The following is a 25554-nucleotide window of genomic DNA, read 5'->3' as shown; positions in this document are numbered from 1 at the left end:
CCCGCCAGCCCGCCGGGGACGGAGTCACCAGAGCGCTCCGGCCCCGGCCGCCCTCCGCGCGGAGGGGCCCGGAGCCAGGGACGGCCTCAACCGCCGCTTTCACGAGCGGCTATAGGAAACCGTGTGTCCTTCCTGGTTTCAGGCCTTTCTAACCTGACTGCTTTGAGCAGCTGGGGCTGGCTGTTGTTCACCGGTGGGACTGAGGTCCACCGTGTGTCCTCCCCGCAGGGAGGTTTCGAATGCTCTTTTAGTAGACAAGGCAGGTGTTTGCAGCAACAGCTTTGAAGAGCCCAGCTACCAACAAGTTTAATTTCCCTGCACACATCTTCCCTATTGCATTGGGTATTATCCAGCCTTTAGTAGCACAGCTATTTACACTGTGGCACCAAGACTGGGAGGTGTTGCTACTGATGTACCTTTTTGCTACTGATTTCTTACTGAAACACTAGAACAGTTTCCTCAAATGCACTTCCATATCTATATAGAATAAACATTACCTAGAACTGTGGTGAAATGTGTGAAAGGATGTGGTTATAGACTTTTTATTCTTCCATAAACTTCTGTTGAAACGTACTCTTACAAGGAATACAAGTTGGCTAGTAAAGTATCACATTCTGCAACAGCCTCGTGTCTTCGGACATCACACCAGCTGAGGGTGTAATTGGTCAATGCGTCTTTCAGACCCTGGAAATGGGGACATGTTAAGAACTAGCAGAAATTATGATCTAACTTTGCCATGCCTGTAGTTCTTTTTACTACCTCGATCTTGCGTCCCCTGTACTGTTTCACCTTAATGCCACAAACATGAACTGGATTGAGAGAGCAGGGAAGAAAAATGCCCCAATGCTCAAGTATTTGCAATGCTAGATGATATCTTTCACTTCAGGAAGGTCTCCAAATTGTCAGTATTTTCTGAGTAGTATTTCAGGTGAACTGTGCTATTAGGAATAGAATAGCTTGCTTTAAAAACAACTGAGATTAAGGAATTTAAAATTAAAGGTGTTTTGCTGAGAAACACTAAATACTAGTAGTAACACCTGTTACAAGAAAACACAGTAAACACTAGAAATGAATGACAACACTGCAAATGTTAAAAAAATTGTATTGTAAGTACGGTACAAAAAAGTTTCTTTATATAATTGTAATGTAATCTGGACCAAATGGCAAGGAAATAACAAAAATATAAAAACTGCTAAATCTCGCCAAAGTTTTCCCTCTAGTACCAAATACCACAAGATACAGATTATACAAAGTGTACAAATTTTAAATAAAAATACAATACACTAGGGTTGTGTGTGTTTTTAAACTCTTCAAGAGTTTTCCATTGTACAGATGACAAAGTTAGAGCTGATTCCCTTCTGTTCCTTAGAGATCTACCCCTTTACCACAATGCTCTCAGTTGTAAAGGGCTGGAAAGAGCCAGTTATTTTGTGCCACTCCCAACAGCAGATGCTTTAGTAAGGGACCAGAATCACAAATTGAATTAGACTGCCTCCCTCCCAGGCTTCTTCCCAATTCCAAGATCTCTGGGATTAGTCATATATTGTCAAAACACGTATTCTCTGGTCTGAGGTTTCAGATAAGAACTTACATGATAGTCTGAGAACCTTCTGCTTCATCCACTAACTTACTGAGAAAACAAAACATTGAACTGAGAAAAGCTCTGTAAAAGACAGACTGCCTTGCACTGGCACAGTTGGGGAATACATGGTAAAGACGAATGGGGAGAAAAACCCTCCTGCACACCTGAGGATTTAATTTTAAATATGATTTGGGACTCAGCCATAATGAGGGACAGCTCACTTTCAACTGCCCTGAAAAAGAGAAACTTCACATTGGAAGTAGTCCAAAAGCGTTCTTCTATCATTTTAAAACTTTTATGCTATAAGGGCTGGAGATGCTGGGGTCAAATTAAAAAGCCTTATATTTTAGATTCTACCCAGCTTCACAAAATAGTCTGTTTTTTACAAACACTTAAAATTTTGCTGTTGTTTCCCCATAGAGAGCCAATGCCTGCTACTGCACGTATAGCTTGATGCCTGCAGGAAGTGGTTGAGGCACACCTGATTCATATTTTCCACACACTGTTGGTGCAGGGAGGGATTTTTGCTTTTAAATTATATATATATATATATACACACACACACAGAAATATACAGGATAAATTAAAATCTGTTACAGATATTGGTAAAAGTTAAATACACATGATATGAACACCACATACACATACACACAGACACACAAAAGCCTATATGAGAATCAAGTGCTCTCCTGCATCTCCTCTTCTAGAGGAGCAGAAAACCAAAATACCAAGTATGTGGCTGGAAGGAAGGGGAATCAGTCCAATCAATTGACATGTGCCTTGCTCAGTCATTACTGCTTCAAACTGGTCATTAGTCACTGCCTCACAGCAGCACCGTGGCTCTTTCAAACCTGCTGGTGAAAGGGATGGGATCAGCGATCTCAGAAACTCAAGTCCTCTGTTCACAAAACACGTGCAAGATGAGCAGAGGCAATCCAGCTTTCTCCCATCTGCTACCACTCCATCAAAGTGGGCTGACCATGCCCTGGAAAAATCAGCAGGGGATTCATTCTCACAAGCCAATGCAGTCTGTTGATATCTCACGCTAATGCAATTTGGATGCAAGTCCACAGAAAAGAACAAGTTTGTTGCCATCTTCAACTTTAAACCAAATGTAAGCTACCAGACCAGCCAGCTGACGCTGACAACTTTCAGTCATCACTGAAGAGGGAAGCTTGGAAGTTGTGACCGAGAGGTGAAGACCTCTGTATCTTTTATCAGCTATCCAACATTTCCCTCAAGCAGTAGATTTTAAACTGAAAAACAGTTAGAAACAGGGCTGGTGAAGAGTTCAGTTCTACTCCTTGGTCCAAAATAAATTAGCATCTCTAACTGCCCATGGAATAATTAACCTCTAAGTTGGAAGGTATATCAGGAGGTCATCTTGTCCACCTCTGCTTAAAGAAAGTCCAACTAGAGCAGGTTGCTCAGTCAATTTTTGACTATCATCAAGGATGGAGATTTCACACCCTCTCGGGGCAAACCGTTCCATTGACCACTTTTATGGTAACTTTTTTTTTTTTATATATATATATATATATCTAGAAGTCGATCCTCTGGCTGCTTCCCCCACTAACAGATCTGAATTTAAGGCTAGCATCTCAAAAGCTTTCTGAATTCTTCATAGAAATACTTTCAGATTTGAGTACATTTCATCCACCAACAGATAAGGGTTCTCTCAGCTTAACTTCACAACTTTTCATAAAATTAATAGAAGTCAAATAGTTACAATCCTATGTATATACTATACAGATATAAAATGTTAAAACCCTACACACGGAGCCCTTAGAGAGTACCGGCGTAGTGCATATGTACACAAGTCAGTTATGCAGAGGCTGAGCGCATCCCAGGATCTCTTCCTGTCAAAGTCCAGGCATGATGTAGGCAATGTTGTCTAGCGTGTTTGACTGGGAAAAGAAATTCAATATTGTTTAACATCAGATAATGACTCAAAATACTTGAGAAATGATACAGATGAGGAGGGTACTAAGCATCTTCACTGTCTTATAAGTTACCATATGATGCAGCTAACCAAATCTGCCTAGTTGTTTTCATCACTGCTAGGCTAATTTGCATATTCTTGGAAATATGAGTAAATTAAACACAAAGGTAGCCTCAGTATTTGGAAGCAACTATATATAAAGAAAATGCTTAAGACTTCCCTCAAGTGACCTCCTCCTCTGTCTTTGAATTTTGAGCAAGCCACATCAGCCAAATCACAACAACCACTGGGAAGACTTGTGATGAAGGACTTGAGCAAAGTGATCAAAGTAGTAGAATATACGTAAAAAAAAACCAAACTGAATCTACATACACAAATCATTTATGAAACTCTGAAGTGTAAAAGTGAAGAGAAAAAGCCTCAAACACACCTACTAATAGGGTGTCAGACGGGAAAAACAAGTGCTCTCCAGTCTTCCCTGCAAATATTAGAATTCTGAAAGTAAGAGTCCCCATGCATATCAGAAAACAAGACTCAGCAGTATTATCTGTATGTTCTTCAAATGCAGTATATCAGCAACTTCAAACCTGTGACTAGATGGCTGAAGGAAACCTTAATACCTGCCTTTTTATTGCTGAAGACAGAGGAGCTGGATCTGTAGCAACTGTGATTCTAGAATTCAGCAATGCCATCTACTGACTGGAAAGATAAATTGCATACTACATGCAGCACTAGCACTGAGAACTTTATCCATGTTTTAAACACTGCTATCTTTACATATCTGATGGCAGAAGTCAGAAAAATTTATTATCAAGTCTGAGTACCAGTTCTCAGAAGTGAATGGTGAGTACCTTAATCCACCAAAAGCTCTATTGCTCCCTATAACAATACAATGATTACGTTTCCAAGATATGCACCATTAGTCATGTGGAAAAGGGGTGTCACTGCTCTGAAAAAACTTGGCAAGCAGGAAGAAAAAAAAACATAGGATGTTTTTCCATGGCTTAGGATGGAAACACCCTGCTGACTCAGCTTTTGTGTAGAGAGCCACTTTGTGGGAGCTTACAGACTAAGCTGTCAACGTTTTTGCTGTTAGTAATCCCTTCTCAGCATGAATCAGTGTTTGGGCTGTCCCATAAAACATGCCAATTCATATCCTATTTTATTATTCTCTCTGTCAAATTTGTTTTTAATCTCTAACTTATTCAGTGTATTTCTGCAGACTATATATTTTTCATTTTTGCTTTGCCTCCTCCCTGCCACCCATTCTCTGCTTTATTCATGGCTCCTGTTGGAGGTATGACTCCTGGTTCTTTTTGTGCTGTTGCCATGTTACTCTGTGTCCACATCATGCTACATTGATGCCACAAGCTGTTGCTAAATCAGGTCTCAACAGAAAAGGTGGAAAGAACTTGTTGCTGTTATCCAGTTCCTTAAAACAGAGTCTATTTTCCTTTCCTTGGAGAAGGTTAGAGCTACATGTAAACTCAATCGCATTAGGAATCCTAATTAAGATAGCAAGTTATTTTTTATGCTGCTATAAAAAAATATAATGTGTGCATACAGAGCAGCAGGAAGGGGCTTTTTAATTCTTCTGCAAAATTAGAACTTTCAAAAATAGTGATATGTGTACAGGTGCTTTATTTGGTTCAGATGGATTAATGCAGTCACTAAAACAGAACCTACACATATTGCAGTCAATGGAACAAACATTACATCAGTTTTCCTTGAAGCTTTAAATTCTGTGTCTTTACTGGAAAAAACTGTTGTACAATACTGTATAGCAGTAACATCTTAAAGAATTTTATGAAATATCCCTCTAAAAACTGAATGAGTAAGACAATTTCCTTATCTTTGTAGCACTGGAATTATAAGCACATCATAAGACTGATTTATCAGAAAACTCCAGGTGAACTCCACTGAAATTAACAGGTCTCAAAGGGAAATAACCACAAGGAACTCACCAAAACTTGCTTAGGGCAGCCATTCAATTCAGGTAGTTGCGTTGTCAGACATGCTAATGGACCCAAAGCACAGATGATAGAATCTAGAAGTACTGATAAACTTCCTGAAACAGCCACCATTCCCTGGAAGTAAAGAAAGAAAAAAATGGATAGGGACAAGTAGTGGAAATCACAGTCCTTTCACAACTGTATTGATTTTCATGCAAGTAATACAGGCTCATGCTTGTGGTTATCTAGTTTACTTTCATTATTTACACAGTAACAGAACTACAGCAAGCACTTCACATACAGAGACTGCTGGTTCAAAAAATTTAAGAGTTCAACAGGCAACAGGCATATGTAGGATAAAAGTAGGGAACAACAGAAAACAAGGTCAGACAGTTGTTAGTTTTGTAAACCACTCAATTCCACAATTTGCGTAACGGAGTTTTTTTGCCATTTCCTACCATCTATTGTGTTAGCTACACGAGCCCTAAAAGGCAGTATCTCTGTTGATAGTTTTATTTTCAAAGCCTAAAGAAATGGTAAGGATGTAGAAAATGCTTTAGTGGCTGATATACTTCTAGGAAAGGGAATTTTTTGCATGCTTTTTTGTGAAGGGGGAGATTTTTACTCCAGAGAAGTTCCTCTGATGAATAACCTCAATGAAGTCATACCAGAAACAAAAGTAAGTGTGTGTGTGTGTGTGTGTGTGTGTGTGTGTGTGCGCGTACACGCGCACATCTGTGTGCATGTGTGTGTGCGCAAATGCATGTCTGTATGTGTGTAACCACTATCATCTAACTGTATGAAACCATTAGGATACCACAACTTCTATGTTACCAGGTAAGCTGAAACATTAGTAGCCCCTACCCAAAGCACTGGCAACAGGATACTGCAAGAGAACAGCAGCACATGCAAAAAAACATCTTGGTAAAAGCTTTCTCTGATAGTTTTCTCAGAAGGCTTGAGAGGGTAACAGAAACTGGATCAGAGACTGGCAAAGACAGAAAAGGAATACTAGATCCAAGGTGAACATATAGTAAGAAAAGACTGAAGAGTTTGTTGAGCTAAGAATTGCCTTCAAGGGCCTAGAGCTGCAAGCCAGGGACCTGTCTTTGATATCTACTGTATATTGACAAACAAGGCTTTTTATTTCACTGAAAATTAACAGCAATACATCAAAGAAACAAGACAATCCATCTTCCTCCTCCTAATACAAAAATATTGGCTAACCTTTTAAGTAAATTAAAATTATAATAATAAAAAAGCAATCCTATATATGGATTACATACAATCACTGAGACATTACTGGTTCCAAACTCACCTCTGTTTCCTGCAGTCTGTGACCAATGAGGCTCAGAGATTCACCCAGCAACTGTAAGTGCGCAGCTACATCAATAGGATCTGTCTCAGGGACTTTGGCCGGTGAGGCAGACACCACCACGGTGCTAGAGGGGGATTTCTTATGAGGGGAAAGCATGCCTGTTGGAGAAGCTGGAAACACAACAATTAGAATTCCATATTGTCTTCTCTCATTCTTTTACTTACAAGTCTGTTTACATAGTAAAGTTCAAATCTCAAAAGCAATAAATGCTTAAATAGTTCTGTGGATCTGGTCCTGTAGTCTTTGGAGTCAAAACTTCCCTTCTACATGTGCAAAACATCTACCCCAGCTGAATGCAGTTTTGTAGGTCGGGGAGATTTGGTTAACAGCAATGCCAAAATAAGCACAGCCATTTTTTCTCTTGCAGCATGCTAGTCCCCTCCAAGTTCCCTGCTGCCTCTTCTTGTTTTGTTTCAATTCCTGAAGCGCTAAAAAATCCCTGTTCTTCTAATTAAAATTAGACAAGGAAGTTTTTTTTTTTTTTTTTTTGAAACAGGCTGACATCATTCTTTGTTTTTGAGTAAAATATAAGTTAAAAAAATACCAAGACTTGTGAGAAAACAGGTAGTAATGGGAAGCAGGAAAAGACCTTTGTTCTTTATTTCACAGTCAACACTATCTCCCCTATCCAAAAAAAGACTTGAGCAAACAAGATGCAACAATTACCTTTTACTTTTGGTGCACCATCTGAAGATGATGCCTTCCTCTTCACAGTGGTGGCCTCTGCTTTATTCTGTTTGTGCTGCAGATACTGAGCTTTCTGTTTCCAGATCTGCAGTTATCACAGTATGAAAAGAGAGATTCATAACAACAGGTAATTCTGTTACCTGATGCCAGAACCTGGAGATAGAATGACTTTATGTAGCCAACTGGTTGAGCAATGCCATGAAGATAAAACAGATGCTTTTATAACCATAAAGGTAAGATTACCCATTTTTCTCTACTTTAGGGAGAGAGGAAACATTTTGTAAGGCATGGTGGCAATGCTGCCAGCATGTTCTGACCTAAGCACCTAGTTAAGAGAAATCATTTTACAAAAACATCTCACACAGACTTACCAGTTTATCCTTCTCAGGTAGCTGCTTCCACACTTCTGCCAGTTTTTTGCTCAGCTCTCCAAAATCTGGCAGAAGAGAAGAAAAAAGTTTAATATGCATGAAATAATAAAATCAAGCACAGAACTTATGAAATTTATGTGAATGTTGACAGTGGAATAATTGGCCCATGCATACACATTTAGGAAACAAACTGTTCTACATCAAGAACTCTCTGTCTACCTAGGAAATTATTTCCAGTGTGTTGTTTCATTACTGACTAAAATGAAAAAAGCTGATATAGGGAATATAAGATCATATGTATATTTGGAAAAGTGATGCAATGAACCTGCAGAGACAGGTCTACAAGTAAATGAAAGGGAGGGCTGGCAAATTTTTTAACCAGATTCACAGCTTGGTTAAAATACAATGAAATCAAATCATGAAATCAACTCCTATCCTCTTTGCTGTCTCTTATTCAAAGAAAATTGGCATTCTTCGCACTCCATCAAAATTAAGAGTTTGGTATGATGCAGAGAAGGTATGTCCTGATAAATAATCTGACAGATGTATAATCAACAGAAGACCAGGAGAGACTATTATCTCACCTATCCCAGGGTGTTCAGACACAATAGTTGTACGATATTCCTTACAGAATACTTGATAGGCAGACATGTTCTTCTTCTTTGGCTAGTCAGAAGAAGAAAAGGAAACAAATATTTTTAATTACAATTATATCTACTTGAATTAATAATAAATTGGCATTTATAGAAGTCTTAAAGAAAGATACTGTGCTTAAATCAGGAACCTAAAGAAGCAGTGTTTTAGCAGTTATGAAAGCACAGGAACCATCCAGAACCAGTCTTAATATAAGGCTTATCTTGCAACAACTCTATCAACGCATTTCATTCATAACTCACAACTTGCTATTCTAAATCCAGGATCAACATATAACTCCGTTAATATATCTCAGTTTTAAAACTTAAAATTAAAAAAAATCTGTTATACTATTCACACTACCTATCATAGATCTGTTAAATGATTTCAGTCCTCATTCTAATGTTCTGTTCCATTCCTTGCATGCCTACAAAACATTTCATAGCAGGAAAGTAGATAGTAGAAGTATAGTGATAGCAGAGGCATAAGCAGCTGCCAAGCTGTGATCAGAGAAAACTTACCAAAGAGAATAGAGCAGAGTTGAACAGACTTGGGCTACTTCTGCCCATTTCCTGACACAAAGCAACTCTTTTCTACATAGACATACAGAAACTGTTTTTTCCACATTTATACACTTACACAGCTAGAACTATGTAATCTGGAAACTCATTCATATGCTAGCTACAATTTTTCCTACTCATACCTTTGGAAGTTAACCATGAAATCCTGATAAGTACAGAACAAAATTGGGAATGTGGTAGTCTGTAGAATTAGAACTTCATTTTAATACAGGAATAAATGGGAAAATATCTTCACACTTCAGGGCAGAGCTCAATTCCTTTTTACAGAAACTATCATGATGGACTAGATCACTGCTAGCCTTGTCCAAACTCCTGCCTGGCAATAGCTATGACGAATTACCTTAGAAAATGACATAGTTGTGGCATAATCTATACCAAGCAAATTAAGTATAATCTTTTCAAAGGACCTCTGTCAGCTAAAGACTGTCCTATACTACAAAGAATAATGATTTATATTACTTTTGTTACAAAAATAAATCAAAATAGCTGAAACATTTTTGCCAAACATCCTGCAACAAAATCATTAATGCTGATATTAGTTATCCTCTGTTTTAATATAACATGCCTCTGTAATGGATAGGGCACTTGACACAATAAAATTATTTTCACAACAGTGAAAGTTAGAAATATCTTTAAACAGAAGACAAAACAAAGTATGAAGAGGTAGTAGTTCTTACTAGGCCAATTGTTATTGCTGAAAGAAATCAGACAAACTTTTGTGCACATATGCCCTAAAAATCTGTTAAACATTTTCAGCTCCAGCAGTTAGCCTAATAAATTGTATCACTTCTACCATCAGACTGTCATACACTCTCCAAACTTTGTGGTTTCTGCAATCTACCGCTTTGAAAAACTAGGTTCTGAAATAATGGTAATGAAATCCTTGATAACTTCTGCAACACTGAGAGCCTAATTTATCATTACCCAACTTCAAAGTCTCTGGGTATCCCAATTTCTATCTTCCCTCCTATTTTTCCTTACTTTTTCTTTTTCTCTTTCTCTTTCTCTTTCCTTCTCCTTTTCCTTCTCCTTTTCCTTCTCCTTCTCCTTTTCCTTCTCCTTTTCCTTCTCCTTTTCCTTCTCCTTCTCCCATTTCTCAGCTTTTTCCTTCTCCTTGTCTTCCTTTCTCCTCTTCTTCTCGCCCTGTCCATCTGAGTGAAAAACAGGAGGAGGTGAAGGAAGAACATAGGGAGTACTGGTAGGAGGTGGTGGTGACACTGTTGCTTCTGCTGCTGCCACAGTGTGTCCAGAACTCTTTTTAGATTTAGAGTGCTTCTTCTCTCTGTGTTTCTCCTTGTCTTTTTTTTTCTTACTTTTTTTTGACTTCTTCTTCTTCTTGATTTCCCGGTAGGAGTCATCTATCACTAGCTCTCCAGCCTCCAACTCCCCACCGGAAGATGAACCAGATTCTGGTGGTGCTTCTAGACCTGAAACATCATATTCACTCCCATGGCCCTCTGAAAAAAGGGAGGTGTCAGCACCAATCCCCTCGGAAGGTGGATGAGGGTCTGGAGGTGGCTTGTGCTTCTTCCGGGCTGACTTCAGGAAGCTCTGCAGTTCATGACCCAGAAGGAATGAGCCTTGCTCATCTCGAGCTGATTTCTTTGAAGATTTCTTTGCAGCTGCTGGTGGTGAAGAGTAGGAAAAAGACTCATCATCTGCTGCACTGCTTCCTTTCTCCTTTGGTGAAAGGATGAGCTTCATCTTCAAGCCATCAGGTTCACGGAGAGTAAGTGTCTCTGTGTTCACATAGAGAGGTTTCATTTTTTTAGATTTGTGGTAGCTGCCATCGTCCAGTGAGTGCTCCCCACTGCTTCCGCTCAACTTCTTCTTGTGGTGCTCCTTTTTGCTTTCAGAATGGCCAGAGGAAGAATGAGATGATGATTTTTCAGAGGTTTTCTTTGAGGACTTTGAGCTAGTGGCCAAAGGTGAGGTGATAGCTTTGAGTAGATCCATGGTTGTATCAGCAGAGGGTGGGCTGGAAACTGCTTTTTTCTTCTTCTTTGATGGTAGATCCAAAGGCGAAAGATCTGAAAAAGATCAACAGAAATGCACATCAAGATGCTTCCCTTAAAGAGCATTACACTAGCTTAAGAAGTGAAGTGGGAATCCTGCAATAGTTATGATTACAGCTAACTGATCTGCATTCCGGCTTAAGGACAAGATCTCTTAAACTTGTTACCACCTCAGTGCATTTTTGCTGATACAATTCAAACAATTTAAGGAAGAAAGACAGACTAAGCAAGTTCCTGAAGTTTTGTCTGACTTAATTTTCTATCATGAAATAGCATATTTTTCTGAGAATATATCTTTTGAAACTGAAATATTACATCTCAAGTGCAAAGTTTTCTTGTTACTTTTAGTCAAGGAGAGACCAATGAATTGAAAACACAAGCTTTTTCATTCTGAAAACAGATTTTTGATAAAATTTGTAAAAATATTGCAAAGACGTGGCTTTCTTTTTGCATCAGGACAAAAATAAATCTTAAACCTTCTAAGCCATTATGAACTGAATTGTCATTTTCTGGCCAATTTATTAACTATGAGAATAATGTCTTGGTATTTAAACTGAACCCAAAAGCGTTCCTCTTATGCCTTGACACATTGTATTTCTACAAATTCAGAGAAATAAATACCATCTACAAATGAAATCATAGCTTGTAATACAACACGGAAAGAAATAAATACAAAAGTCAAAAAGGCTTCCATTAGTTACAACTTGATAATGAAAAGAGGGATGAAAGCTGTATATCCCCAACAATGCAACTTGTTAAGCTAAAATCTGAAATATCAATCCTTATCTTTTGCTGTCTGGTGCAGTATTCTGATCAGGTTTCTGATTAGTTGTCCTAAGACAGATTGGTGTACTTTCTCTCCTGAAAGTGCTGACCACAAAACTTGATGACATTAGTTGATGAGCTCCCTTTCCTCAAAGTCATGACCAGTTAGCCCCTTCCCCTGCCTGATCACCATCTTACCTCTGTAGCTGAACTCATCGGATGAGTGCTTTCGCTTCTTTTTGTGAGGTTCTGTCCCCAGAAAGACAAGTTTGCTGTCCTAGAACAAGAGCAGAGAAGTTGCTGAACAAACAGGAGGGAAATTATAAGAGATTCACATGGACTATTGACATAGAAAATAATTCATAAGAGTTATCAGAGTTATTGGTTCTACTGTAATGCCAAGGAACCCTAGTCATGGACCAGGATCCTTATTCCAGATGCTATGCAAACATTCTTTGTCCCCAGGAGCCCAAAGTGTAGGTATAAGGCAAGAGACAACAAACAACATACGGATAGCCAGGAGAGTATAAAAAACAGTATTAGTCAGCACTGGTTTCAGCACATCAGCCACCTCACTGGCATCAAGCTTTCTGTAGACATTGTAGCAAAACAGGAGTATAAGAAGGAAACTGAAAGAAGGCATCTCTACAGGGAGCTCCTCCCAAATGAAAGGAGCAATACAGAAGAAAACGTGGAATAGCACGTTTGAAAGTGTTAAGAAATGGGCAATGGAAGCCATTATTTGGAGATCAGCTGATGAGTTGATCAACGACAAAAGTCTACATATTACTATGGCTAAGAGATAACTAAGCATGCATAGGCTGTCAAGCCTTGAAAATGAAGGTGAGTAGTTCATATTTAATATGCCGAAGAAGAGAAAGAAGTGAAAGGAGGCATAGGGAGGTGACAAGTAAAATGATGGGCCAGAAAATTGACCTCCATATCTCACGTCACCCAATTATAATTTGTTGCTTGACCAATTTACAGTCTGAAAATGAAGCTCCTCTGCAGAATTCCATCTGCATGGTAGAAGAAGAAGATTTTCATTTAAACTAGAACTTTTCTTCTCACATTTAAAAAATTAAAAAAACAATCACAAGATAGTCACCTTTGAGCTGACAGCAGAAATTTTAGCTCAAAGAGGAAAGTTTTGAAGAAACTTAAGTTGTCGCTACATGATTTCAGTGTTAAGGCCCCAAGGAGATGAATAGGGCAAGTTCATACCTCTCAAGAGCTATCGTTTCAGGCTGTCTGCAGAATCAGGAAGACAACAGTGCATCAGTTAATATTTTATTCATCCTTTGCTGGCTATTTATACAATTGTAAATTCTAAAAATCTTATTTCTGTGTGTAAAGTCATTCATGCTATCTCATGATTTGCAAGGTTCTGCACCAAGGCTAGGATAAGACCCAACTATCCTATTTTCTGAGGCCAGAAAAATCAGAATCAGTTGTACCTGGGATTGGCCCCCTCCTTTTTCCCAGAAAAGCTACTGAACAATACAGGACACTTAATTAGCTGCTCTTGCTATCTTCTACAGGAGTTTCTACATAGACAAAACCAAGAAACCCTCCCATCCCATCTCATCCAATCCCATCAGTAACTTTATACACATCCTTACACTTTCAACCTTTTCTCTGAGAGCTTCCTGACCTGAGCTGCTATCTCCTCCTCCTCTTGCAGTAGATCCTTGTAAGAGTGTTTTCTCTCTCGCTGTGTCCTGCCAGATGCCAGCCCCACGTCATCAACACTTCGGTCACTCTCTAGTAACTCTAAGATTTACGTGAAATGGGGAAAAACGGAAGAAATGAAATACCCCATTAAGGAACAATAGACATATGGTCTATGCATAAAATATGACAGCAGCAAAAGTTGGCACAGGGTGATGCATAAAACCCAACAAGTCCTGGGGCCTAAAAAATAATGTGCTGTACTCCCTAACCACAGGGATAGGGTCAGTGCTCTAATGCTACAACAGAAGTACCCAAGATTTCATTTCTAATGCTTGTATATTTCTTCCTAAAGACAACTGGATCTAGAAATGTTGCTATGACTAAATCTCTATCCCTGGTCTCCTGTTCCATTGAGCTGACAGGGAGAAACAGGCTGCAGTGGCAGAGTACCTAGTCAAGGTCTTCACATTAAGAAATACCACCCATTTCTCTCAGGTTCTAATCCCAATACTTTACTTCTGGAAGTCAAGGGCTTGGGATCCTGCAGAAACTTGACCAGGTTAAATTTAAGGCAATACCCTTCAATGCTCCACAAGAGACTAGCTTTCTCTCCCACTCTGACTCCATGGCCTAGAAGGGCTGCAGAGGGTACCCTTTTTTGGCAACTCTCTGAGATTACGAAGCAGTCATACCTTCTTTCTTCCTGGAGTCATCATAAGCCATGGTGGTCCTGCAGGAGCCTGAGAATGTGTTGCCACGTCTGGGCTCCTTCCCCCGTTCCCGTCTACAGGAAAAGGTCTGAGAAACAGAGAATGAAAATAACCTCCCAGAAAGAAAAATCATGATGGAATATGGGAAACTTCCTATGAACCAAATGAAGATTCTCTGGAAGATAGTGGGAAAGTAAGGAAATCTACCTCCTGGTCTGTTCACACTCATATTTCAGGCTTGACAAAAAATTTTGTTAAATTAACTGAACATAACGGGAAGCTGTTTTTCTCTTATTTTTAAAGAAGTAACAACACAAGCTCCACACCATTGAATGAATTTATTTTCAAAAGCAAAAAGAGTGTGAGAAAATAGCTAAGTCTGATTTTTAAATGACACAAAAAAGTGAAACAGAACTTGTGTCAAGATCCTTTCTCAGGAGCCACTGTAGCAAAGAGTGGGATGTTTAAAGAGAAATTCCAAACCCCTGAATCTCAGATGAAGTGAAGGAAAGGAAGAACCTGGGCAGGAATCACTGTATTATAAAAGAATTATTTCAGATCTTTTGAACTAAATAATTGAAGATTTTGGAGTGAAGATGTTAATCTTTCTGGTGCATTTCCAGACACTACCACTGCAGCCATTCTGAATGTCAGCTTGGAAGAGGGAGCAGAGGAAAGTATTCCTTGATTCTGGGACTTTTGCTGCACCCTTAGTCCCCGCCAGCTCACCCAATTCCAGGTCTCTTCTAATTGAGTCATTCTATTCTATAGTTACTGGTATATAGAAGGACAGTGCTATTATGAAATAGTTGCACTCTAGCTCTCTCAGAGTTCTTCAGTCAGTGACCAGCTTAACTTGAGAAGATTGACCTTCTGATAACCCAATTTGCACTTAAAAGTGTGTGTGGGGGGGGGTGCGTGTGTATGCACATCTGCAAATGTTAAATCACAGAGATCACGCAGCTAGTTCTGACTAGCTGATACAGTAATCTCAGCACGTTGGTTACACTGGAATACCTTGAGCGCAGGGAACTTATCTTACATACACTTTTTGTATCCTTGCACATAAACAAATTTTATAAGCAACTGATCAATGCTAAAAAACATACAGTGTATTCAACATGTTGTGGCTTCTTAGGTGAAAGAAGAAAGCCCCAAATAATTCAATCTTACAGGTACACAGGAGATATTTTTAAAAAATTCATAAGGGTACAAGTTAATTCTTCAGTTCTCTAATACTTTGGGAAACCATCAACCACAGTATTTTTAAAATCAGTATTCTGACCACTATAAATTGTTGCTAGCAAGTGTAGCAATTTGTAAGCAGAATTTATGTATACACACAACAGCACTGTGCTTCACAGTAAAAAAAAAAAAAAAAAAAAAAAAAGGGCATCTCGCCACTTGATGGGCTTACAGTCTTGGACCAGATCTCGCAAACATTTCAAGACATCCAGTTCTCTGTTGCCATACAAACTTCAGTGGGAACACACATAATAGTAAAGCCTTGTGCTCAAAAGGACTAAGGCTCAATCTTGATGTTGCTCAGCAAAAACAGAAGATGGTCATTCACAACGGGATGACATTAAGAAACTAAGATTTGTTTACAGCTACTTGCATACCTTTTACTGTCTTTTTAAAACTTAGCTAAGTTATCTGGCAGGTATAAAGGTTGGTAAATAACATCCTTGCCCAAAGGGGCTTACAACCTAGACCGCTAATCCTACAAATATAAAGCATATTCTTAACTTGTCTTCTACAAATTCTGATTAGATTCCAGTGCTTTAAATTCTTAGGTTACAGAAGATATCACAAAGGCTCAGCGGGGCAGGTCTCTCCAAGGTCCTTAATACACGCGTTTGGAGGATCAGGATCACATGTTGCTCTTCTGCAAACCCAATGGCACTCTCACGTTTCATTCCTCCAAGCGAGGTTGCACAACCCACTGGCGACAGACGACGGTACGTGGAAGCAGAGAGGCCAAGAGCAGGCTCCCACCTTCCCTTGCCCAACTTGGCGCACACGTCCCCTGCTCTCTATGGGAGCCGTGACGGCGCGGAGACCACGCTGGGACTTTCGGGGCGCGTATAAGTGGCAGACGTCGGCGGCCAACGTGGCTGCCCGGCCAAGCAGGCCGCCTGGGCCCGGCCCGCCGCCCCCTGCCCGTGAGGCAGCCACGGACCCGGCCGCGCGCCCCCCACTACCAGCCCGCGCGCGGAGCCCGGCTGCGCATGCGCGCCAACGCCCGCTTGCGCCCCCCCCCTCCCCCAACGGCCGTGGCTCGCGCCTTTCCCGCCGCCTCTGTTTGAACCGGTGTCAGCCTCCCTCCCCCCCCCCCCTTCCCGCCCGCGTGCCTTCTCACCCGAGCGGACTCCGGCCTCACTACAGCCCGCGGCTCTGCCCCTGGAGCAGGCCAAGCGTGCCCCCGCGGCGGTGGCGCCGAGCGGAGACGCGAGCTGCCAGCCTGCCGGCGCCGAGCGGCGGCCGCAGTTCCGGGGTGCAGAGGCGCCGCGGCCGCCACCTCACTCCGCACTAACGCTTCCCGCCTCGCCGCCGCAACCCGCGGCCGCCATCTTGGAGTAAGAGAAAAGACACCCCGCCCGGCGCCGGCGGCCAGGGGCAGGCAGCCGAGCGCCGAGCCTCTCCAACGCGTCAACGAGGGGAAGGGGGAGAGGGAGGCAGGGTAAGGGCGCGCCGAGCGTACTGATCGCGCAGGCGTTATGGGCGCTGCCGGAGGGGGGAGGGGCGGTTCCCGGGTGGGGCAGCGGTTGCTGCGTGTTCAGCCTCTGCTGGCCGACGCTGCTGGCTCCTGCCGCGGGCAGGGCTCGGGAGGAGAAAAGTCTCGGAGCCCTGCGGGGCAGGTACCTTGGCTGGTTGTGCCAGGTACCCTGGATGAACGGGAAGCCCGGTTATGAAGAGGCAGCGCTTTCGTGAGGTCGGGCGCGCACCCGCGTGAACGGGCGCGTCTCCCCTGTGCCCGTCGGACCCCCTGAGGAGCCGGGTGGGCCGCCAGCAGCCGCCGGCTTAGGCAGATCTGAACACACGGCAGGATCCTGCCTGAGAAGGCAGCGTGGCCCCGCCGCGCCCTGGCAGGCAGGCGGCGGGAGGGCAGCCTGCCCCCGGCGTCTTCTCAAGGCTTCCTCTGTTACTGCAGAGGGTTCAAGACAGAGGTAAAAAAGCTCAAGAGTGGTCTGACCAGAAAAACAAGTGTTTCGCCCTCCGTGTTAGCCTTTCTTCACTCTGTTCATTAGCTCAGGAGGTCCCTATTCAACAAACCGCACTTAATTCTTACATTAAATCTCATTATTGCTACTGATGCAGGGGTCCTCTTTTTATACAGGTGCCAGTGGGAACTAACATGACTTTGTAAGAGTCTGCTCTCAGGCACATGCTGTCCACAGACTACAATTCCCAGCCATGCCCAAGGTTAAAGTGACTTGACCCATCACAGACACATCGTTTTCCCTGCACTGACAGATCTACCTTCTGGTCTTGCTAATATTTTTGTATCCTAACAAGTGCTTAATGATGATGATGATTTGAGTTACTGCAGGGCCTGCAGGAACCAGAATGGCCCAGCTGTGTTACACCATGTGAATCTACAGTTTGATCCAAAGTAAGGGTTACAGCCTCTAATAAATTTCCCCAGCCACTTTGCACAGATCAATGCCTGCAGGTGCAGTGGCTGTAACACATCAGAGTAAAACCCACCGGTTGTGAGGATGAGCTCAAGACCTGTGCAGATGTTCTCATGCATGTATATACTCATGCCTGCTGCTGTTTATGCTCTCTGTAAAATCACCCCTTCCAACCCATAACACAGGAAGCAGTTATGGTCTTCACCAGTGGGACAAGTGTCTCTCCACAAATATATGTCCAGAACCTTGTCAGAACTGACCACATTGCCCAAGACCTGCTATTTATCACAGATTACTGATGATGTTTTGGGGGGTTCCAGTGATAGGTCCATACTCCATTCTACAATGCATTGAGTACAAGAAAAACATGGCTTCTGTCACCAGAATTTTACAGTCTGGAGCTTCCTTGCTGGTATTACAGACTGTATGGAAACATCAAATAAAATCCTGGAGCAAGTGAGCATGACAGCCTACAGGTCAGGTAGAAACAGTTGGGAGGAAATAACAATAAAGTTTTAGCACGGTTGGAGGAGGCTAGGTGCAGCCTGAAGGAGCAGAGATACAGACTGATTTGAAAATCAAATTGAGAATTTGCACAACAAATTGCATTGAGGATTGCAAATGTTTGATAATGGTAGCTAGTAAATATATAGGGAGGGTATGTTTAATATTCTACACCCTAGAAAGAATTTCAGCTCCCCTGCAGTTTAATGGTTTTATCACTGGATGTTTCAGAGGTATTAGATTGTTTCAGTGATTGCATGTGGAAGAGAGAGAATGAATTTTCAGGTGAATTTGTGAAAATGAGCATATAGCGGGATACTTGTACATAAAGCCACTGAAGCATGAAGCATTCAGATCTCCCCTGCTGAGATCCATCCATGTTCCTATCCTCCCACAGAATACTAATAATACTAATAATACTACTAATAATATAATGTAGTCCCTCATACTGCACTTTTCACCAGTGCAGAAGGGCTCAGAAGAAATTCATTTCAGTCATTCCCATTCCCCAGGGCTAATAAAGGGAGCCACTGACATTTACTGGCTGCTTTCAAACAACTTAGCCTTTTCTAGAAAATCTAAGGATTCCTTTAGAACATACACCTAGACTATAGAGGTCAGGTGGGGAAAATGTCAGGACACTGATAGCAAATTTTAAGAAAGTCACAACCTCTCTTAATGCATAACACCTGACAGAACTGTATCTTTGTACTGTTGAATTGGAAACGTCATCATGAGGGAATAGCAGAAGCAAACAGTCCTCATAGTTTCAAAGACCTGAAGTGCAGCATCAGTTAATCTCACGCTATTGTGAGAATATTGCCCATTCCTTTTGTTCAGAATATCCTGCATTCTTTGGCCTACATGCCAGAGAGAGAGACTGCTAAAAGAATACACAGTATGTTCCTTCAGATGTCTCATTAGCAAAGACGTGCACATTGTATGAAATGCTGTTGCCAGTGCAGAACATTTTGAGATGTGGGTATACTTACTTATGTTTGATGCAAGATTGTGTGCTAAAGGCTACTGCCCATTAAGGTGACCAATATGGTCTTGCTATTCCTATATATGTCCCTATCTGTCCTTGTCTGCATATTTTCTCCTGCCTACACTACTTAAGATGCAAATTTTTAGATTCAGTAGCTCTCTTTTTCTTTCATGCTTGTTTAGTACTTAGCCTGGTGAGTTCTCAAGTGAATTGAATATAAAAATAATTGATAATAACCGTGAGCACAAGCCTACAGCCAAGTTATGTACAAAATTAAATACAGAACTCAGAGCTCTATGAACAATTATCAGTTCTCCCTGCCACAGTTTGCAACTCAGAAATCTCTTTTCATTCTTGACCCATTTTTCCATACTTTTTTCCTAAATTCACAGAGAATTTGGCATTAACTGGAATGGGACCTAGATTAAATCCTATGATCCCTACCTCTCCACCAAAAGCCTGTTTTGTTTTGCACAGACAGTGCTACTCTTCTCTGTGTACACTACAACACTTGTAAGTTACCAGCTACCAAACTGCCCTTAAAAGGCAGCATAGCATATTACATTTTGGTAGGTTCTAAAAGAAATAAACACGTTTTAAAAGGCTTAAGGGTATGAATATGGAGGAAGTGACTTCAATGTCACAGTGGAGTTTAGGTAAAGTAGATATTGGGTGCCAATTACCTTGGCCCCATAATTTCACTAGTCTTATTTATAAACAAGGCTAGTGAGTCCTGTTTGAATATAAGGACTCGCTTCCTTAGAGAAGCAAAACTTCAAAAGATTTATCTGCATTGTTTCAGTATTGGGGATTTACTTAAATTACTTCCCATTTGTCTTCAGTTCCTGCAGGAAGCATTCATTTTCTTGCCTCTTCATCTGGGAATATAGTCACTAATGAAGCCACAAGCGTAGGTGTATTCATTTGTAACATCAGTACAGCAGTTTGAATGTTCCCCAGAGCCACAGTATCTGTCACAGTGGACACAGGCATTCTCTCCCTGTTCCTAGTGCTGCACCTTCTGTATCCACATGCGGAGAGAGGTAAAGCTGGGTGGAAAGGCAGTGTCCTTGTCCATCTGGTGGGGAATCAGTGCAGCAGGATTAGTGGAGTCCAGAGAGGAAGAGGAAAGCTGAGTTTGCTTAGCCAAAGGGAAGGAAGAGATATGTGGGCGATATGCATAAAGGAAAGATTAAATGCAGAAAATCAGTGTCAGATTTACCTCTTTTCACTGAGGTTGATTTCCTCCTAAGTAGCTTCACACCTCAGCACATGCCAGAAAGAAAGAGGTGGTTTAATCTGTTTCATGGTGCCATACAAAGCCTATTTTAGTGCTTTTGCTGGTCAGCTCTCTCTCTGTGCCTGTTCCCTGGGGTTCTTGCTGGTCTCTGCTGACTATAACTCCCCACAGCCCCAGTCCCGTGAACCCTGAGGCATTCAGCCTTATCTGGATTCTTGTTTTACTTTTTCCCTGGATCAAGTGATTTACTTCTTTCCTCCTCTCACACCTTAACTCTTTATATCACAGCCCTCCTCTGTAGAGGCCATACTGTCCTGCTCCTCTCTTTTGAGAAAGAATTACATGATCCTTCACTTGTGGGAAAAAGCCTGTAACTCTGGGCTGCTTCTTTCTTACAATTTTGCCTAGCTCCTGCTTACAACAAAACCACTGCTTCAGCATTTGTCCTGCACTGGGTACCAGATAATATTATAAACTGAAGTTTTACAAGCAATGAATCAATCACACAAAAAAGGTAGAGTTAAACCGCTAACCTGGAAGCTAAGATGTCAGCCTCGCAGCTTAGGTGCATGTATAGTCATTGCAAAGTTGATGTGGTCTTGCCAGGCCCACCTACAAGTGTCCAAATTGTGCAGCTGCGGCTTTCTAGTGGACTCTCCATGCCTTGGTTAGAGGGATTGTTCTAGGATCTGCGGTTGCCTATTGGTAAACTTCTCTCTTCCTCTCAAGCCCCTGAGTGGGAGAGTTCTTCACCAGCCAATGCATTTCTTGAAACATTTCTCATACTTCATGCTCTTTGTTGCCAAGCTAGGGGTCTGAAGCAGATGGGCAATCCATTCCTGCTTGTAGAGGAGCTGCTGTAGCTACTTGCTGACAACAGGGAGCATAAGAGCAGATGCAGAGCTCATTCTCATCAGGCACTGACAGGACAGAAAGGAGAAACAGGTTGCAGGCTGTGGTGGCTGTGTATCTGCTCTATACACACCCAGTATCAGGGAAATTACAGTGCAAGGCAGGACCGTGCCATTCTGTAGACTTAAACATGAGGGCTTTTAAACAAAAATGGCTTAAACAGAGTTGCCAGAGTCTGCAGATGAGGGAGACCATCCTGACACATCAACAGAAAAGTACTGCCACCTGAACATTAGCTACCTGGGGTTGCTACAACTCCAAGGCTAAAAAGCTAGTGCTGGCAAATGACTCATAATGTGAGGCTGCTGTGTGTGAAGGCGATTCCTGCTGCCAGCTCGCTCGGAGCTGGTGGGTGTTGTTGAGAGGTTGTGAAATAGTGACTGGCTTTGAGAAAATGGGCTTTCTGAACTGTGCGGGGATCATCATCAGTGCACACAGCTCTGACCTTGATTGCATCCCTGCCTGGAAGCCAAAAATTACATCAGTCACAAAGGTGTAACTTAAATGTCCTGCCAGCCTTGCTTGAAGGTAAGGACAACCTCACTGACACCAGTGTGGGAGCCACCTGCAAAGGTCATCGATCATGTACTAAGGTGACCTGCATTTGATGCCCTGTTGGAAGGAAACACAACCCTATTCAAATAATGTAGACTGGTCACTGCTTTTTTTGTGGAGTTAGCCTGCATACTGCTTCCCTGGCTAAGGACGTTGTAGCTGGAGATCAGAACTCTTGGGAGTTGCCCCTGAGCAGTTGTGTCAGCGGAGCGTGCATAGATAGGCTGGCAACAAGGTTGTGCTGCCTGCAAAAAGCTTGAGATGCTACCTGGGCTAATGCCAACCTCCTGACTATGATGTGTTATGATCTGTGGAGTCACTGTGAGGATAAGAGCAAGAATTGACATGTGGAATGGGCTTCAGATGCCAAAGTTTGGAGTCATGGCAAAGGCAATAAGAAAATGCACTGGGGCTGGGACTGGGTGAGTTAGAATAACAAAATGTACCTTGTACACCCACATGCATCACAGAGTGGTATGTGTGGGGAGAAGTAGTGCTGTGGTAGGGCATTTTATATATGGCTGCAGTTTACACACCAGTTAATTTGCATTTATTTCAGGATCACGGGACTAGACAAGATGATCTGGGTCATCAAGTGCTATTCCCTGCTAATGCAGGCACACTGTCATGTAATCTCTATTGTAAACTAAGCTATCTTTATCTTAAAAACAATCAAGTCTCTGCCCCCCACAACACCCACTGGGAGGCTGTGCCAGAATCTCCCTCATCTGATAGTTAAAAAACGTCTTCTGATTACCGTCCTAAATCTATTCATGGTTAGCTTACATCCATTTGTTCCTATGCCAGCTTTTTCTTTTAGCTAATATAATTATTGTCTCTTGTTGGTGTTTATGCTCTGATGTATTTATAGAAAGCCATCATATCTCCTCACAGTACTCATTTTGCTATGCTAAAGAAGGCTTGCTTTCCTAATTTCCTCATAGCTGGTGGGCTCTTTGTTCCTCTCCCCATGCTAGCAGCTTTGCTCTGTGCTTGCTTTACATTCAGTTCTTCCCTGAAGCTGGGTGACTGGTAATGGGTGTGGTTTGCTCAGAGGTCTCCCCAAGGCCTTATACAATGACTTTAATACATCCCTCTCTCTATGGGAAATACTTCCCTTGAGGATAGAAGAGCTGGGTGTTTTCCAAAAAGCTTTGGATACAACGTTCTGATCCTTCCTTTCCCTTCACACCCAATCCTCCTAAGTTCATGAATTTTACAACCACATTAATGTATTAAGAGATAAAATATGCATAAAGAATACTGTGTTGAACACAGTTGCAGGTGTCTGAGTTGTCTGTAAGTCATAACATGTTATAAAAGGCAATGCCAGTCAAACAGACTGCATTATACTTTCTCCTGTAGTCACAGGGAGACAACAAGCAAGGAACATTCACAGCCTATTCACAGCCTTTTGGGGACCAGGCTATAGAGCCCACTCAAGCTCTAGATTTTCAATGTGACTACAGCACATGTATAACATGGAAGAGGGACTGTCATGTCAGGTAGGTAGCACCATGTGGTATTGCACCATAGGGTAGGCCACCACCATCACACTGGAGGCTTTAGGATGCTGATCATCACTTGGGGCCTGGAGCTGACCTTACTGTTTCTTCATTTCTTCAACATGACCTAGCTATAGCAGGGCTGTACCGTCTTCCCTTTCTTCTTTCTATCTTTTTTACTCCCTGTACTACTTTTTCTCCTCATAGTCAAGGTGCCTGTCAGATGTGTATCTGTATTCACCCATAAGGAATCATCTCTAAAACTTTTTCTTTTCCCTCCTGACTCATTTTCTCCAAGGGCCAGTGCAATAGTACTATCTACCAGCCCCTTTTGGGTGGAAAATTTACAGCAATTATTCCAATAATTATGCTAAAGAGCTACAATAGCACCCTTCTTTCTCCTACTCTTGCTTGAAGTCTACCCTGGGTTATTCACGATGATGGAGGGTTGGTGGAGGCAAGGGAAACCATGGTAATGTCATGGCTTTTGTTTCACACCTGGAGTCTAGTCCTGCACCTCTGCTACCTTTGAGGTCTTCACCAATGCCTTTCCTGTCTTCTCTCTGTCTATTACCAAATACCTCAAAATCTCCTGGCTCTGAAATGCCTTAGGAAGTCTGGTGGTCTGCATGCTCTGCATGGCAGTCTGCATTCTCTCAAATACCTCTGTACTCGAACGAGTAGACAGGTGGATGCTGAACATGCAGTTATGACTCTTCTACTGCTTCAGTATAGACACTCTTTTTACTGCTCTCCATGAACTGGACAGCTTCCTCTTTGACGTACACCTTTTTGGGATGATACTGAATTTATATTTAGATAGGTACTAGTTTAAACTGACTTAATTAAAAATTAACAATTGCTAAATTGTGCCAGACAGATCACAAGATCTGTTGCATTTGCAAACAATATAGGATGAAGTCACAGCAATGAGAAAATGGGATGTGATTATAATATTTTTACAAGGAGAATTTTTATTCTGGTCATTTGGCTTTTGCGTGCAGGGGCACACATGATGGTGGAAAGAGCTTGGAGTGCTAGAATTTTCTGGGAGTCTTCACTCAGAGGAAGGACAGAAGCTGTAGTACACAGAGCCATGAAACCACCTTTCACCAGCTGCCTAAAAGCAACTAGTCCTTGGCCTTGGAATAAGTATAGCTGATTAGGAACACAGTCAGTGGCTTTTCTGTGTGGTTGCACTAGTGTTTCTTAATAAACTTGCTTAAAAAGTCTCACCTCTCACTGTGACAAACAAGCTGAACTGAATATTACCTCCAGCTCACTTGGCTGGTTTAACGGAGAATCTAAAAATCTAGACCTGTGGCGTTGTGACATGGCATAAGAGAGCTATCTAATGGGGAAGTCTGCAGTCTGGTCTACGGCTGTGCTCATACTGGGAAAGAAGTAGGAGTGGAGTGAAGTAGGAGTGGAAAGCCTCTGTCAGTTGAGTTGCATTTTAACTGTGCTTTCCACCAAGCAAAGAAGCTCAGACACAAAGGATTCCTAAAGTTGAGCTTGAAAGTTTTGGGTGGAGACAGCATTGGGCTGAAGCATAAGTAAAAGTAAGGGGTAAACCTACGATGAGAACATCTTCAGAGTAATGTTTACCAGAAAACCTACAAAAGAACTTGAGATACTCTGAGATGAATCAGAGAGGGGGAACTCCTTCAGCTCATAGCTCACTGCAACCAGGCAACAATGTGTTGAGATCTCCTCTTTTTTTCCTTGAAGTAATGTCCAGCTGGAAGTTGAGGGTTTCAATATTTGTCTGGGAATGCCAGAGCTGTAACAGTCTGACTAGAACTTCTGGAAAATAGTTTTGACCAGTCTCACAGTGATCCCCAAATCCTGACCATGTGCACAGGCCATGTGCAAATCAGTTGTATACTATATGGGGAAGCTAACTAGTTCTCCCAACAAGT

At 41.9% G+C, this 25554-nt stretch overlaps 1 protein-coding gene across 5 annotated transcripts; it reads right to left on the bottom strand.

Annotated features, from left to right (window-relative positions):
* Positions 1-1085: 1085 nt before the first annotated feature.
* HMGXB4 (HMG-box containing 4) lies at positions 1086-16875 on the bottom strand. 5 transcript variants are annotated; one of them, XM_067309091.1, is made up of 11 exons: positions 16653-16875; positions 14273-14378; positions 13561-13679; positions 12105-12183; positions 10108-11156; positions 8497-8578; positions 7913-7977; positions 7521-7626; positions 6795-6964; positions 5489-5611; positions 1086-3489 (listed from the first exon to the last, which is right to left on the bottom strand). In XM_067309091.1, the coding sequence occupies exons 2-11, from the start codon at positions 14301-14303 to the stop codon at positions 3445-3447; spliced, it is 1869 nt and encodes a 622-aa protein (XP_067165192.1). In that variant the 5' UTR covers positions 14304-14378; positions 16653-16875; the 3' UTR covers positions 1086-3444. The 5 variants fall into 5 exon arrangements, with proteins under 5 accessions (XP_067165192.1, XP_067165200.1, XP_013803487.2 ...); XM_067309099.1 differs by lacking the exon at positions 14273-14378 and having other exon boundaries at positions 16653-16803; XM_013948033.2 differs by lacking the exon at positions 16653-16875 and having other exon boundaries at positions 14273-14470.
* Between the last annotated feature and the right edge of the window lie 8679 nt (positions 16876-25554).

The sequence above is a fragment of the Apteryx mantelli genome, chromosome 1, assembly GCF_036417845.1.
Source record: "Apteryx mantelli isolate bAptMan1 chromosome 1, bAptMan1.hap1, whole genome shotgun sequence".
NCBI lineage: Eukaryota > Metazoa > Chordata > Aves > Apterygiformes > Apterygidae > Apteryx > Apteryx mantelli.
The sequence above is the reverse complement of the archived record's forward strand: the minus strand, read 5'-3'. Positions and strand labels throughout refer to the sequence as shown.